Genomic DNA, 17,099 nt, shown 5'->3' with positions numbered 1-17,099 from the left:
CAGGCTCTCTCTGGAGCAATAATATCAGTCCATTTGTGCCCCTGTTACAAAGACTTGATTGTACTTCTAAAGTTTTCTTTTTATCATTTAAAGCCTGATTTTTTTTTTTAAATAAATGTCACATGTCACATTTTGGTGATGTGTATAGTTTCTTTAATATCGCATAATTGTCCCATTTAATCTTTTCTTATCCGGAGTTTGAAATAGAACTGAAGATTAGACACTTCTGACATCAGGAATTAATGAGTTAAAGAGAAAGCTTGAAATGTTTTGGGAGAAGGTGAATTGAAGCACGGGTTCCAGCTCAGCCTATTGATCCGACAGTTTAACGGGGCGGCAGCGTCGCACCACCAGCTTGTCAGACGGAACAGAACTTCTTTAATTAGCAGAAAGTTAATCAGTGATTAAAGTTAGGCTTTATTTCGTTACCTAAGTAATATTCAAACAATAAGTGTAAAAATATCTATTTTTCTCATACTGTAAAAAAAAAACAAATCTCCTTCAGCGTCCGCCATTTTCTAAAATTTTCTGATATGCCGGGTAGATAAAAAACTCAGGTAGGTTTATGACACTTGCGGTTTCCAGTTTATTGTTCAGATTGATACCAAAGCCAAATAAAAAGAATTACCAAGCTTCAGACTCAAAGGAACAATTTGACAGTGATGTTTTTTTATGGCGACTGCTAGAAACGTTTGAGGAAACGTCCTCGGGTCACCATGTGGTCCATCCTGGGCTACTGAAGAAACATGTCAGTTTAACATTGTGAGAGAATCTGAGCTTGAAAGCTCTTCAGAAATAAGAGACATAGTAAAGTCATGGAAACATAGCCTTCATTGGCAGTCGTATCACTGATTATTGGTAGATTGATTTAAGAAGGACATAAAAATGTCTGTCTCTTAGCAAATTGTCATTCTTTTGTGGCTACTTTTGAGACCTAAGTGTCCTGAAGGTGTGAGGAATTCACTAAAAACTCAAGGATGCTTCCTTTAAGGGTAAACTATTTATCATGACCAGAATGACGTCCAATTTATGACTGAATCATGTGAATCTCTTTCATTGAGTGTGTCTGTTTGCTGATGGACTTTATCTGACCTTAAATATGTGTGGATTTCCAATGAATGTGTTTTCAGCTTCCCCTCCTCTTCCTCTCCCCAGGGCGCTGTGCCAGCTGTGGAGAGAATGTAGTTGGTGAGGGAACCGGCTGCACCGCCATGGACCAGGTCTTCCATGTCGACTGCTTCGTCTGCATGACCTGCAGCACGAAGCTGCGTGGCAAGCCTTTCTTTGCTGTGGAGAAGAAGGCGTACTGTGAGCCTTGTTATATTGTAAGTAACTTTCTGTCTCAACTCCCACCATCTCGCTCTGGTTATCATGTAGGTTGTCTTGTTTTGAAATTGCTGGTTGCATTGGTATGCTAGAATGTATATACTTTTTCAATTCATCTATTTTCAGCTCACAGCATTTTATTTCAACAACGCTAACTGTCACCTCTTGGTTCATGGTTTGAGGTACTTCAAATTATTTATTTTGCTTGTTGTTGATATTGATATCAAGCTAAACATTGGTAGCAGCTCTGATATAGATCAGCATAGCTCCACATATAAAGGGCCGGTGACACATCTAGCAGGAGAACAATTGTTCATCACTTCTTCCACGTCACTGAAAGGCAAGTGGTCCTCTCCATTTTACTCATTAAGATAACAGAAAAAAAAATCAAACATAATTTAAAGCGATTACAAACTAGTGTAATGACAACTGTTAGATTCACTTGATACCAGTTGAAGTTCTGGAAACTAGACCTTTAACTTCTGGTCATGACTAATTTTAATTTCTTAATTTCCCTTCTGAGATCAAACCAGTATATAAAATAAAATAAATAAATGACTATAAATAGTTGAGAAGACTGTAATCATAGTTGAGTTGTAATATTTTCACGTGTGCATTATTTAATGATATGATGCAACTATCCTGATAAACAGCCTGAAATCATTTAAGTGCACTTTTTGTATGTTTAAGTAGCATCAAAATCATGTTAAATAATGAATAAGTCTCGTCATGGATTAGGGAAAGCAAAACGTTCTTTGTATCTGTTCCCCTTCTAAGACACCCTTCTGCACAAAAGCTAACCAGTCTGACAAGGAAATATCCCAGAAAGCATTCAATATGTTTAATTTTTTGTATTCCGTAATATTAATAATAATAATATCATTAATATTAATAATAATATTCCAATAATATTCCGTATTATTACAACAATCTCATCTGTTTTCCCGTTGTTTTGTTATGCAACGCACCTGAAAGAATGTGTTTTCCAAAGTGTTGTCACATTATCTTGCCACAGGGAAATCATTTTGCAGAAGTGCTTCACTCTTTCAGTTTCATTAGAAAATGATTCAGGTTTTGTCGACAGTCCAGTCGATGACTAAAACAGTGTCAGTAATGTCACGGGTGGGTTTGTGGCTTATTCCTGGAAGCGAAGGGGAATAGTTGTATAATCCAGTAAGCCATTGCTCTGCTTTTTGTTTGTTTTGTTGTTTTAACCCCAATTTAAAAAATTGTTAGTTTATAGGTTTTAATTTTGTACAGCCATTAAGATAAATATTTTCATCAAATGTGTTCCACATTCATTTACACATCTTCATGATTACAACTATTACTGTAAAAAAAAAGAAAAGATTGTACTTAGTGTTTTAAAATAGTGAACTAAAGGAGAGCCACACAAAATAATTATTTCTATTCGTGATGTTACCTGAGTTGATTACCGTTGATTGAAAACTGAAATATCAAAGCAAAAACATCTGGGGTTAAGGCCATTTATGCCCCCTCCATATCGGTAAATGGAAACATTCGTCTTTCCATAAGTGCCTGCATACATCCTGTTTGTCCTTTACATCAACATCAATGTATCACTTAATCATTTGATGATTTTTTTTTTTCTTCTCCATAGTTTCCATTACACAGTTGTCACGCCTTGAATGAACTGTAATTACACTTCCCTCGACTATTTCTGGTCATATCGCTCCGTTTGTCCGTCTCTTTCATGTCAATAAGGTTTGTAACGTACCGGTTGCATACAGGATGAAAGGAAATGTACACAAGGCTTGGTCCATCTTTATTTCCTTCCTTTACATTGAGAATAAATGAGCCTTTAGAATAAAGTGAGTGCACCAGACCTCCGTCTGGGAGGTGGAGGCTACATTTGCCTCTGCTAAACAAACACCTAATGTAAAATTCTGACTGCCTCCCTGAACAGTCAGGTTGTATTGTGAGTAAACAGTTTGTCAAGTGTTTATTGTGGAAAAATAGTATTTGAGCTCATGTTCTGGGCCATAGATTTGTAAAACAAATTTTACTCCTATAGCAAAATAATAGTGTGCCATGCTAAATCAATGAATTCTTTATGGTTTTCTGACCCTTCAGTGGTCCCAAAACTCCCGTGGGCTGGATGTGGCCCACCTCCACATGTGGCACGACCCCCTGAAGAGGACCAGAAAAATCCAGAACTGATCGATAAAGAATGGAAAATGGCACCTTGCATTTTTAACAGACGTGACAGAAATGCTGAACAGCCTTAACTTGCAGCTACGAGACCAGAGGAAATTAATTTACAACATACTGTATATTCCCAAATAAAAGCTTTTGAGGTAAAACTTGCGCTGGTTTTGGAAAAGTGAAAACACACAATTTCATCCATCTCCCTGCTACCCAAAACCTGCAGAGAACCCAGCGGTCCCGTTCCCAGCTGAAGTGTGTGGAAGCACTGTAAATGCTGAAGGCGGAGTTCCGTGTAGGATTCCTCGATCATCAGTTTTTCCGTCACAAACTGACCCCAGCATGCTATGTGTGCAGACCTGGTTCCCTCTTCCTTCACGCTAGCTTTTAACATTAAAACAAACCAAAGACGTTGATAACTTGCGATGATAACTTGTGTTTGTTAGTAAATGACGAGAAGCATATTGATGACTAAAGCAGTTTAAAAAAAGATTCTGACATACACCTTTGAATAATTCTACTTTTACTCAAGGAATTAGGACTGATGTTGCTGATTCTTCTGACCAGCATATATTAACACCATCCTTAATGTCACTTACAGGAAATGGTGTGTTATGTACCTTACTAGTAAAATTTCAAAGTTGAACTACATGACATTTAAATCAGTGGCAGGCCATTTCTTAATTCAACCTTTTTCACAGGCACTCACCGTGATTGTAGTTGTCTTGTCTGGAAGTTCTCCAACTCTGATACATGCGTGAAAGAGGAACGGGATAATTTAAGAACTTTATTTATGCATTTCATCAGCATAAATGTTCTTCTGGCATAAGATCAAAAGGATGTGGAAATCTGAATTTCTTAATGAAAGTAATTTCTTATTCTTTTATTCCCATCCTCAGGGTCATACGCCTCTGTACGATTAAAGAATGAATGTGAGAGCTGAGTCTCTGAAGAGAAATGTCATATCCCAGAGAGGAATAGGGAAACTTCAAGATAGCCTCCAAGCCAGTCAGTCTAGGAATCTCTTGGAGCGAATGAACATTAATGACACACTGTGAATTTTTGATAATATACTGTCATACTGCGCTCCCTCTACAAACTGTCACATTGTATGAGAAGCAAATCGTTCCAACTCCTTGTTTCGCAATTGCTTGGGCAAATGATTAACTCTCTTGCATGAGGTTGAGGAGTATATAAAAATTAGATTGAAAGCGTTGAACTGCTCTCACAAGTTAAGTTAGTGAGAATTATATGACCTAAAATATCAACTTTAACTGACCTTAAATACATAGTTGGACAAACACTCTTTTTCTTTCTTTCCTGGAGTTAAATGAGGAGCTTGAGCTCACCTTCTCAACTGTAGCTCCACAAGTCAGAACAGCAGGGCCTGACCTGACTGTACCTGACCTGTAATCACACTAGTTTGCTGTTGTGTATCGAGGCACATAATCAGTATAATGTCTTGAATAGGAATCTAATAAACACAAAGAAAAAAGTATTTTATAATCTTTTATATTTATTCTCACTCATTGTGAAACCTGGGCCTGTTTGGATGAACACAGAGCGGATATCCTGGCAGGAATCGATGAAATACACAAACGAAGCTCTTCCTCCACAGCTCTCAGTCTTTCTCTGTTTTTAGTTTTTATAGCAGTCAGGCTTGAAAAGCTCACCTCACTCAGGTATGTTGTGGAAAATGGGAGCAATGTCAAAATAGCTTTGTTGGCCAGCATGGGGAACTCCTTGGCAGCTGCCAACCAAAAATTGTCCAAAGGTAGATCAGCAAAGCTTAGCTTGGAACCACGATCTTTTTTCAGTTCAGTTAGTTCCTTTTGCTCCTGTAAAGTCATGTCCTTTCCAACAGCTGATGCTGAGCTGAATGAGTCCCTAACCCAGTCAAGGCACTCCGTGGAGGCTGAAGAGAAATAAAATGACATCTTCTCCTCAAGAGTTTTCAAATGTTTAACAATTATCTCACACAGTGCAGCAATGTTAACATCTTGCCATTTACCATATTTTCCGCACTATAAGGCGCACCTAAAAGCCTAAAATTTTCTCATAAACCCGTAGTGCGCCTAATAATCCGGTGCGTCTTATATATGGATTAATATTCATATTAATATTGGTTAAAAACATGATCGCTGAAAAAAAGCCGGCAGTCTGGCCGCCAGTCATGCCGCACTCCGCCACCAGAGGAGCACCTTCACAAGGCACTCGGGCCCACGCCCCCTAACAACGGTAGTCAAGGGGCGTCACCGAAGTCCTGGCTCTGACTGAGCTGCTCTCAGACGGTAGAGCAGACTGTAGGAGCACCGGTGATTACGTAGAGAAACATAAGGAACTTTCAACAATTCTATTAATGAAGTCTGACTGACTGACTGATCTCAGTATTTCCTAACTATTTGGCGTTCGAAATAACCCACTTTAAACTTAATTGGTCTTAAAAATACCATTATGCTGTCATCTGGAATCTAGTGACGGTCCATTCTATTAGTCTGTGGAAACACACGGAGAAACTGGCATAAAGGTGAATGAAAGACCCTCAAAGCTGAACTTCCAGCCTTTTCTGAAATTTCAAGAGCAGTCACTGCTAGACACAGGTTTACAAATGTACAAATGTAGTTGATAGTTCTGGGGGGGCGGTGAAGCGGTGCATTCAGGCTTGTGTATTCTGTCTGCAGCGACGTGCTGTGAGATTCACGGTGGTGACACCGTTGTTAAAGTCAGTTCCAGACCTCACCTCCGACTGAACTACCGATCGATCGAAACAATATTTAATTAATAAACGAAGACGAACGTCGGAGCTTAAATATCTGCTTCGAACTTCAGATCAGGAAATAATCCGCTCTGTTCGCACTGACTGCACTCGTAATGAATTTAACCAGTTTTTAATGTCAGGTTTTTTAATATGCGTGTTGTCTTCTTTCTAAGATAGCAAAGTGATCAAGTGATCAGGTTTCCTTGATGAGGCTCAGAATGGCTTATTGACATGACAATAGGAGCCAATCAAAGGTAGTCAGGAAGTCATGAATGCAATCATGACTGCCTGAGCAGCGCGGCTCTATCTAGTGGACGGATTGCTCAACTACAGCCGCTGCAGTTTATCAAATACATTTTATTTCTTTTTTATTGTATGCGCCTTATAATCCGGTGCACCTCATATATGAAATAAATTATAGAACAAACAAATTATTGAGGGTGCGCCTTATAGTCCAGTGCGCCTTATAGTGCGGAAAATACTGTATTGGTGAGTGGGAACATTTCAAGATTGCCACTTTCCGCATGTTGCTGCCAAAGGTGCACCTCTGAACGGAATCCATTGATTTTATTTGTACTTGTAAGCAGGTTTTCTTTTCGGCCTTGCATTTGTGTGTTCAGTTCATTCAGATGATGAAAAATATCTGCCAGGTATGCCAGCCTTGCATACCACTCATCACTTGCAAGCAGCTTTGCGTAATTGTACTCCTCATTTGTCCGAAACACTTTTAGTTCCTCTCGCAGTTCATACACACAGGCCAGCACCTTGCCGCGCGACAACCATCGGACCTCCGTATGAAACAGCAAGGCTTTATGCTCCTCTCCCATTTTCTCACACAAAGCTGCAAATATGCGACTTTTCACTGGTCGTGACTGTACGAAGTTAACCATGCTCACAACATCATCCAACACAGGAGAGAGGTCTGCTGGTAAAGTCTTGGCTACGAGGGCTTTGCGGTGTAAAAAACAGTGCGTAATGATCACATCTGGGTTTTTTTCCTTCACACTGCTTACAAAGCCTTTGGTGCGCCCGACCATGGCTGCAGCTCCATCAGTGCAGACACTCGTGCAGTTTCCCCACTCAAGTCCTCCTTTTTCCAGATATTCTGATGTGACCCGAAAAATTTCCTCTCCTGTTGCTTTTCCTGGCAAAGCCTTGCAAAATAGAAAGTTTTCTCTGATTGTGTCTCCATCTACAAAACGCACATTGGCCAAGAGTTGAGCATGCCCACTTATATCAGTAGACTCATCAAGTTGCAACGCAAATTTATTACTGATGAGGATCTTGTCCAAAACCACACTTTCGATGTCTGCAGACATCTCATCAATACGTCTGGAAATTGTGTTATCTCAGAGAGGGACTTTGGCTCTTTCTTTAGCCGCTTCGGGTCCGAGCATCGCACTTACAATGGCTTTGCAGGCGGGAAGTATTAATTTCTCTGCCACTGTGTGGGACTTTTTAATTTAGCCATAAGTTCAGCAACATCGTAGCTGACTTTAAGGGCTTTCTTGTTTACCTTTGCCGCTTTTCTCATGAAAGTTGCTTTTTTGTCTGTGTGTTCACGCAGGCGAACAAAATACTCCACATCTTTGTTTTTAAGTGACGGGTGTTTCGTTTGGAGATGGCGTTTAAGCTTACTTGGGACCATAGCACTGTTGGAGAGCTTTTCACCAGAGACCAAGCACAACGGAGTCGGTGCCGTTGCGTCTCCGGTAAACGTAAATCCAAATGAAAGATAGCTTTCATTATATTGCCTCGCACAAGAAACTTTGCTGGACGTCTTTGCTTTCTTTTTACCTCCACTCAAACTAGGGCCTTCATCTGGGTCCGGACTTTGTCCAGGGTCCAGTTCAGAGTCAGCATTTTTCCTTTTCAAAAACTTTCCATCACTTTCACCGTCGTCCTGCTGTCCACCTATCGCTGCATCCATGCATCACTAATTCGCTTGTCTCCAAGCAGAAGGTAATTACCGTATTGGCCCGAATATAAGACGGTGTTTTTTGCATTGAAATAAGACTGAAAAAGTGGGGGTCGTCTTATATTTGGGCCAATACGGTAGCTACCCACTGCTGCTGCCGCTTACTGGTATGTAAGAGTACTACATAGTTAATCTGCCAGGCGCTGGACCGCACAGACACTCAAATTGAATAATTTCCCGCGGCACACCTGACAATATCACGCGGCAAAAACAGTGGTCTAGAAATCATTCCATTCCTTTTATTTATTAGTTCCTGTTATCATCATGGGTCTATTCTCTGATTTTACCTGCTGCTATCTCTCTGACAAACCAGCCTCAGTCACACAACCATCCCACAAATGTGCAGCGCGGCGTTTACCCTCTGTTCTCAGCACCTCCCTAGCCCGTCTCCTCAGAGGACCATTCGCTGCCTCTTTGAATGCACAGCGATGGTGATAAACTCTACAGATGTTCAATTAGTGTCTTGTTTTGCATGGAGTGTTTCATAATCTAGTTAACATAACAATGTTGTGTTGCTTTTTTTTTCTGTCTGAGGTATCCCACAGCTCCCCCCATTTTGCACACATGATAAGACTTCATGTATGAGTGTGTTGGCAAACGCCAGCCAGCAGGCTTTCCATCATTGTTACCCAGAGATAGTAGTTTTGAATTTGATTACCACTTTGTGTTTTCCAAGAAAACCCTCATGTGAAACATTTTCCAGCAGATTCCAAGTATTGCTGACTCCATGTTTTCTGCAGACTGGAACAAATTAATCACAGAGCAACTTGAAATTCACAAATAGGAGAACAACCCGTTGGGGTTGGATGATATTACGAATTTTCCATAACAGCAAGGAATCTTGACTGGGTTTCTTGTAATTGGAGGTCCAATTATGTAACTAAATGTATGATGACGTTTTTAAAATCCAGGGACTGGGGTTTTTTGGTTTAGACCAGGACTTAACAGATAGTCACATATTTTTAAACCTTTGTTAGATTTAATTCACATGAAGGTGCAGGATGTTGATGCTTCATTTTGTTTGTCAGACACAGTTTGCAGAGTGTCTGGATATGGGACATAATACATGAAGTAGAGTTTGAGAAGCCAATACCTGTTGTATGTGAGGACAGTCAGTTGTTCTGATTACATTCAGACATGTGCTATTTGGTCCTGGTGTTTGTGATAGCTACTCTCTGTAGTTAACATTACAAGTATAATCCTTCAGATCATCATGTTATTGTAGAATTTTCTTTTGTCTGTTTCTTCAGGGGCCGCCACAGCCTGTTATCCTTCTTCTATTTAGATGAACGTGCACATTTGTTTGGCAAAGTTTTTTATGCCAGATGCCCTTCCTACCGCGACCCTCTGCATTGACAAAACCTGAATCAGTCTAATGTGTCAGAGCTGTGTTACTAATACCGATAGCACTCGTGTTCGGTTCTGAGCATTACATTGGTCAGACACAGGCTGGCTTTTATTGTGAAGTAATCACAGGAAGTTCAGTGTATTTGCAGTGACTAAGATCATTTATTAAAATTCTGCAAGAAGGTAATGGAACTGTCCTTAGCTGCCACAGCAGGCTGATGAATGAGGAGCTTCAGGCGACAAGCTGCACCCTGCAAATTCTACAGTGTGCTGCTCTGGTTGAAAACTAGTAGCATGAACAGTTGTATTCACATAGCCCCCACCCCACCCCCGTTTGTAGCTGTAATTATTACTGACTTTGTAGCTGATTAACTATTATTTGGTTTATTGGAATAACATTTTGTTTAGCCAGGGCTCTTCTGTTGAAGCTGCTAAACTAAACTGTCCCTTTATATTGAACGGCATATGCAAACACCAAAAGATCCGACTGGAAAAGCCAACTGGATACACTTTGAATGTGTCGTCTCATAGTTGCGTTCTTACTGTGTTAATATAAATGAGACCGTACAAGGAAATGTAAGCGTTAAGACATTTTACACATTCAAAACAGCATTGCAAATTAATTTATATTGCTCCAGCAGTCATCAAATCTTCTTTAAAGTTCAAACCTAAATGTTCAAAATTAGCAGCATGAATGAATTTGCTGCATTCATTTTAAATTGTTTGTTTGATGTGAAAAGAAGTGTAATGTGTCCTGTCACCTGAGGAAGTCTGCTTTAACCACAAGGTTACATGAGCAGACAGAATATCTTCTAGCGTTGTGTTCTGTGTGGAGGTTCAGCCATGGGATGGAATGTCACAGAGGCTAATTACCTATACAAGATATCATATGTACTGTTTACAAATCCATTCTGTATCGTCCATATTTGCTTTCACAAGTTTTTTTCGCCAATCCTATTTGTTTCTTAGGTAATTTACTTTAAAAAGACACTTCGCTGTGCTTTGCTTTAGGTTATGTGCTGGTAAACAGAACCATTCAGTATGTTAAACTGACACCAGTGAATGGTAAGCTCAGTTCCTTGTTTGAGACACATCGCATTCCTATTTTCCTGTGTATGCTACAACTTCCTATGAATATAGATCATCTAAAGTGCAGCCGGTTTAAGTGTACTGTAACGAGACTGATGTAAGAAACACAAGGTCACATCAGGAGCAGCGCTTCATATTGAAAGAGCAGTAATAAAGAGATAGGGATTTGCCCACACAAAAACCTGAAAAAAAAGCTCAATCTATTTCCGCTTCTTTTGACTGAGTTTCAGCGACCATCAAGGTCACGGACGCCAAAGTTGCTTCAGTGTAATTACATTCATTATCTGGTGTTGTACTATGGCTCTGTTATTTAAAATAAATGGGTCTTATTGGCTACACTCTCCAAAGGATTTTCCATTCTTTTATTGTAAAGGAAAACGTGTAGACAGCAGCCCTGACCTGCCAGTCACCAGGAAACATGAGTTTTCTCTCTGGTTTGTCTGTCTTGGAAAGATGTCATTCTCACTGGTCGTCTATTCATGATACATGTTTTTACGGTTTTAAAGTTGTATTGGCTCACTTCATTTGTTGAGCAGATTCCTTCATTGAGGAAGAAATTCTTGAAAATAATTTTTTCGGTTTATTTTTTTTGTGGGGGCACGTTTGCACATTGAAAAGAAATCCAAAATTTAAAAGCAAGAAGTTACATTTTAAAAAAATAAATTGTACACATTTTTGGATATTGGACCAAGAAAACCTTGTGTTTCCAAATACATTCTTCTCCTGACCTTTAGTATTTGTATTCTTGATGTATTGAGATATTTTGAATCTATATCTATGTAATTTTAAAAAATCAAGAGGTTTTACTCAAATATTGGAAAAGTAATGAAAAGTACAGTCCTCACTTCCTCCAACGTGCCATCACACTAATCAATACAAAGCATGTAATACTCAATAATATTTTCTAAATTTTCACCCTACAACTCTACAACAAGCTGCTATTTTAACTGAAAAACATTAATTAATACCGTATATGAAGTAATCACTTATTAAGGTCGTGTTTAGGTGTTGGATGTGTGAATTCTTTATATCAGAATTTCAGCACTGTAACTATTCCACGGCTGAAAAACTAACCTTTGCTTAGTGATTCCCCACCAGCCAACAAGAGTTATACCCCAGGGGTTATGTGGAGGAAGTGTATAGAGCAACTTAATGTATAGGTAAACAGAAAAAAACATTGTAATATGGGGGTACGTCAGACAGAGACAGTTAGGAACCACCGCAGTAGTTGTCTTTTACTGAATTTTAATAGTGAGTTCAAACACACCATACTGATAAAATCTATGTGGCAAAGGGAAGTTTTCAAGCACAGCCCCCAGAGGGGACAGGCGTGGTGCCATCTGTATTGGTGCTCCCGGTGATGGATGTCCTCCACCATCATGCTAAACTAATCTCCTACCTAATATCGGGATATCCCCAAGAACTTCCCCAGAGCCCCCGTTGTCATTGAGAGAGGGGGTGCGATCCATCCATCGGTCTGATCTCTCCCCTCATATCCTCTCACACTGAGACAAACAACACAAACAGAAACTTTGTCATGCTGACAGTAATACAAGGCTGCTATGAAATGACTGCAAACCAGTCACACACCTCACTTCTCTGTAGCAGTATCCAGGTAGGCACATCCAGAGGTGGTGTGATGCATTCGGGGCCCCTTACGCTTGTCGCTTTGGCGTCGCAGATCACCGTCTGTTGATCTGCTCGTCTGCAGCTCGTGCAGGGAGTGTCGCTGCACGAGCTGATGGAAGGTAAACACCAGCCGTAGTCGGCGGAGGTTCGCTCACGAACAGAATGGTTTGGCTTTCTTCTGACTCCGTCATCAAATATTCATGGCAGTCTGCATTAGCTTGCAGAGTTCTAATTGAGTTCTGTATATTCAGACGTGATTAACTCGGTCTAATTCCTCAAAGGAGTGAGCCAATTAGATACCACTTGCATGAATAGGATTTCACATCTTAGTATGTCTCCAGACTTGCCAAGACAATTATATATGTGTGTGTAATTGTGCTGTATAGTGAGTTTGAGCCCACTACACTCAAGCAGGTCATTATTTCTTGTTACTCTATGCACTGCAGGAAATCCAGCTGTCTTATGCATCGCAAATAAGTAAATGAAAACACGGGTGTTATTATTAGAGTGCACTGTTTGGACAAGAGAGGAGCGAGTAATTGCAAACACCGGCCCTTCTAATCCTTCCTCATGGTCTTTGTCTTTGCACATTTCCTCCATCCAGCAGTGAGCAGGAGAAAAAATATCTTCTACCCAATGCTGACCCACCACAATGTCACTCCAACGGATGGCATGAGAGAACTACTGCCGGGGTCTTTGTCAGTTTCTCTCTGTAACCAGAGCAGGAGACATTGCCCAGAGTCCAGAGGGGTCACATTCTGCTGCGGAGCTGAATTTAAGGCATAGAGGCAGATGGGGGGAGTGGGCGGCCACTTCGCCTGAGCGTGAGAGAGCCATCAGACCCCAAGTGCCACCTATTATTCTAGAAAGAAAGGCCTGAGCTGGCATCATCCTGCCAGTGTCTCTGCCCCGTCCCTTCACGTCGGCCACAGCCCGATGTTGTCACATGGTGAAGACATAAAGCTGCTCTGCTGAGTGTAATAGAAAGCATGAATATTTAAATTTCTTCTGACGTGTACAGTTCTTCATACTTGGTCAAAAGTCATGTTCTCCAGTCAACAACGTGAGCCCGGCGCAGGCGAAGCTAGTGCTGATGAAAAGTATCACAGGGCTGAGGTTGCTCGTAAAGCTTTTAGGCAGAGATATAAATTCAAAGAGGGGGGAAACAAATCATGATAGGAGGCTCTGGCAGGATGCCAACCGATTCCTACACGCCCTGGTCATCCATAACCCAGTGAGAATTTATTGCGCTGACAGACAGACTGAGCTGAGCGTAGCAGGTTAGAGGAAGCACGGCCGTTTCAGGTCAGAGACACCCAAACCTCCCGTCTGACTGGCACACACACACACACACACACAGAGTGTTACAAACTCACACGATAATTTTAAGGTCACTGATCCTCTGAGTTAACCTAACCATTAGAAGAATCACTTTCCACTGCGTGACAAGCTCACTCCCACACAAACGCACATCAACACACACACACTCACACACACACACACACACACACACACACACACACACACACACACACACACACACACACACACACACACACACACACACACACACACACACACCTCAGTCATCTGCATCCAAGCAGCACAGAGGATATGAGTGGGTGATTTACATAACACACAGATGAATGACAGGATTTTGTAAAGGAGTCAAGTCGTGTTAATATACCTTCATATGCCTGCACTGTTGCCCCGGTGCTTCAGAACTGCTCTGACAGACGGACAGAACCAGGATACCGAGGAGCATCACTGGAGAGCAGTCACTGATATGTAAAAATCAAAGTTAACTTTAAGGACCAGAGACCAGATCGGGTTGGACCTGAGGGGGGGACACATGAAAGGGGGCTGCTAACTTGTTAACCTTCATGGAAGGGGATAGGAGATGATCACTGAACCGCACCAGCTGTAAGGAAACTCCACATAAACACACCCACAGTTACACACAGACCTCTCTCCTCCGTGGCCGCAGATCAGGAAAGGTGATTCTCCCATAATCCAATTGAAGTGTGTGGAGATTTAAAGGACATCCAACTGAACCAGAGCAGAGTTCTAGCATTTTTAAAAGGACAAGACCTCCGTGATTTAGTGACAGAAGGTGCAAACCAAGTTTATTTCTTTTAACCCTGACTACACCAACCCTGTCTCGCTTTATTTTAAATAACTTGAAGATTCTCTCTACACTAAACGTGTTGCTGATTGTGTTTTGTGGATCCACAATCAGAAACATTGGCATCGGGACAGTTCTGCTTTTTTAAATATGCATGAACAGAGGTTGGTGCCAAGTCAGCTGTGACTTAGGTAACATTCATTCCTCTTCTTGACAGCGCCAAAATGCACTCTAAACTGAGTACTGCTGGGAGCTTTTTAGACACGATCTTTTAAAGAAATTTTCGTACATTAAGTGAGAATGGCTTGATGAAGAGATGGAAGCAAGAAAACAGGAACACTCCAGTGAGGTGTCTTTAGTGTATCTAAGGTATCTTTACTGATGGGCTAGATGGTTCTTAAAGTGTCTGTTTGGTGGTCAGCTGCTTTGTTTTAATTGTTTAACATTGTTTCATATACTAGTCATGAGAATACTACAATCTGAGATAGTGTTTCTTAAGTATCACATCTTTGGATATATCTGTTTCATCTGTACCAAACAATCACATGTATATAATAAAACTTACCAAAAAGTCCATTTAAATAAAGTCTTCAGGTTACTCTTGACGCTTGCCACATTTATTTTACATTTGCTCACCAGGTAGTGCTGAAATGGGCTTGTTGCTACAGCTGAGTCTTATGAAGGTGGGGAGAATACCTCAGACCACTCAGAAACTACCCTGCGCCTTGAGGACCTCATGGTTTTGTAGCGTCTTGATCATCCTGACATGTGCTCTGGACAAACAATCATTAAAACTCTGGCAGCTGTATAACAGACAGTTCCATGTTTCTGCTTCCCTAAAGCCGTAGTTTGTGGTGTTGGATTACGCTGCTTTATGTTTGTTGACCAATGCTGAGTTTCTCACAGTCTCTATAGCTTCACCTCACTATGACTCACAGTTCCTTAAACTTATTATTTCCCATTTCTTGCTTCTCTAATTTCAAAGCATTTCACATGCAGATGTATTCTCTTTAGCTAATGTGTCTTAGTCCTGTTTGATTGGACGACATCAGGCAGTGAAAGTGAGAGAGGCTGTATGTCGAGCTACATTAAATCAGAAGATATTTTCCCTCAGGAAGGACGAGGGTTTGTGATTTGACTCATAGTTCAAAATCAAGTCTTATTCAGTGCGCCAGCACGCTCAGACCCGTCTTTCAAACTGACTCTTGTCCCAGTATGGTGCAGCTAACTCACACAGCATGGCCTGGCACTGACCGCTGCATTCAGCGAAAGTCTGGACACACACACACACACACACACACACACACACACACACACACACACACACACACACACACACACACACACACACAGCATCACACCGTCAGTAAATCTGGCCCAGTTTGAGTCCAGCATGTTGGGTCATAAATCACATGCAGTCTCATTGAAATCGTGGCTCCTGTCGACCTGACGTGGCCACATGAAAAAAAAAAAAATGTGTAGATGGGTGTAAAAATGTGTTGAAATGTTCAGAGGAGACGGTGAACAGCTTAAACTTTACGGCGCATCGCAGCAGATTTCCAACGATTTACTGTTTTCATCTTGAAACTGTAAAAAATGTGTTTTACCGCCAGCTTAATTTCACATGGAAAAGTATAAACCAGCTGCATTCATTCTAATCACTGGGTATGATTACTTGACCCGTGTGTGTGTGAAACAGTTTAAAAAGTGTAGCAGCAGTACAGTATTTAAATATCATTAAATCTATTGTGATAATAATAATAGATGATAAAGGATGATGGTTATATTATAACTCAAGTTTAGATCTGTGTCTAATCTTTTTACACACCAAAGCTTAAAGAATGCACTAAAGAATAGCTTCTCTATTTTGTTCATTTAGTGTTCGTGTACCTGTTTAACTCTTAAGTGTCATTTGATCCATTAAAGTCACAAACTAGCAGCTGGTTTACTTTAGGAATGAGTTAAACTGAGGCCCAAGTCTCTTGCCCAGAGCGGAGCATGAAACCTCTCAGCTCCCCATTACATGCTTTGTTTGCCATCACGCTCCTCATTTCATCGGACAGCTGTGTCAAACGTTGTTAGCGGAACAGTGGGAAGCTGAGCCGGACTGTGTGGCCATCAGTGTGTTTGGTGTGAGGCCGTGATCGCACTTTGGAGCAAAAGAAAACGACTTACAATGAGGAGAGGGGGCCACGATTGTCTTTAACACACTCCACTCACCCCTCAGTTCAGCAAGAGGCTGTCTGACCTAAATTCACTTTACCTCATCTGCCTAGACATTTGTTTAGCCTTCTGGGCAAACACTTAGAGAAATGTATGCGGGAGAAGGAAAAAAAGAATACATATGCTTGAATACGTCATGTTTTGTCAGGGGAAAAGTGAAACCCGGACATCTGCAGACGTATACAGCCCTCTAGTGGCAAACTGCAAAGAACCTGGACACCGAGGGCAAGGAGTGATTTCTTCAGAATTGCACTCAACCATCTGTGGAGGTTGAACCCAAAATCTAGACCAAAGCTTGTTTTGACATCAAACACACATTTCTGTCACCGGCCTGGTAAATGTTACCTAATGCCAGATAAAAGGAGTCAACAAGAGAATAAAAAGACAACAGCGGCTGAGTAGAATGAAAGAATTGAGGTCATAGAATCTCACCATCAGAGAGGAAGAGAGAAAATTTT

General features: G+C 41.0%; 1 protein-coding gene across 3 annotated transcripts in view; it reads left to right on the top strand.

The window, feature by feature from the left end:
• Window positions 1-17,099, top strand: part of lpp (LIM domain containing preferred translocation partner in lipoma) — a 147,047-nt gene that overhangs the window by 119,199 nt on the left and 10,749 nt on the right. For 2 of the 3 annotated variants that reach the window (XM_068318489.1, XM_068318490.1), the window contains one exon: window positions 1,156-1,325. In XM_068318489.1, the coding sequence (XP_068174590.1) occupies window positions 1,156-1,325 (170 nt within the window). Of the gene's footprint in view, window positions 1-1,155; window positions 1,326-3,420; window positions 3,625-17,099 lie in introns of those variants that run through there. The other variant, XM_068318491.1, reaches the window with a different exon arrangement.

Source organism: Antennarius striatus, chromosome 7 (assembly GCF_040054535.1).
Source record: "Antennarius striatus isolate MH-2024 chromosome 7, ASM4005453v1, whole genome shotgun sequence".
NCBI classification, from domain to species: domain Eukaryota; kingdom Metazoa; phylum Chordata; class Actinopteri; order Lophiiformes; family Antennariidae; genus Antennarius; species Antennarius striatus.
The sequence above is the reverse complement of the archived record's forward strand: the minus strand, read 5'-3'. Positions and strand labels throughout refer to the sequence as shown.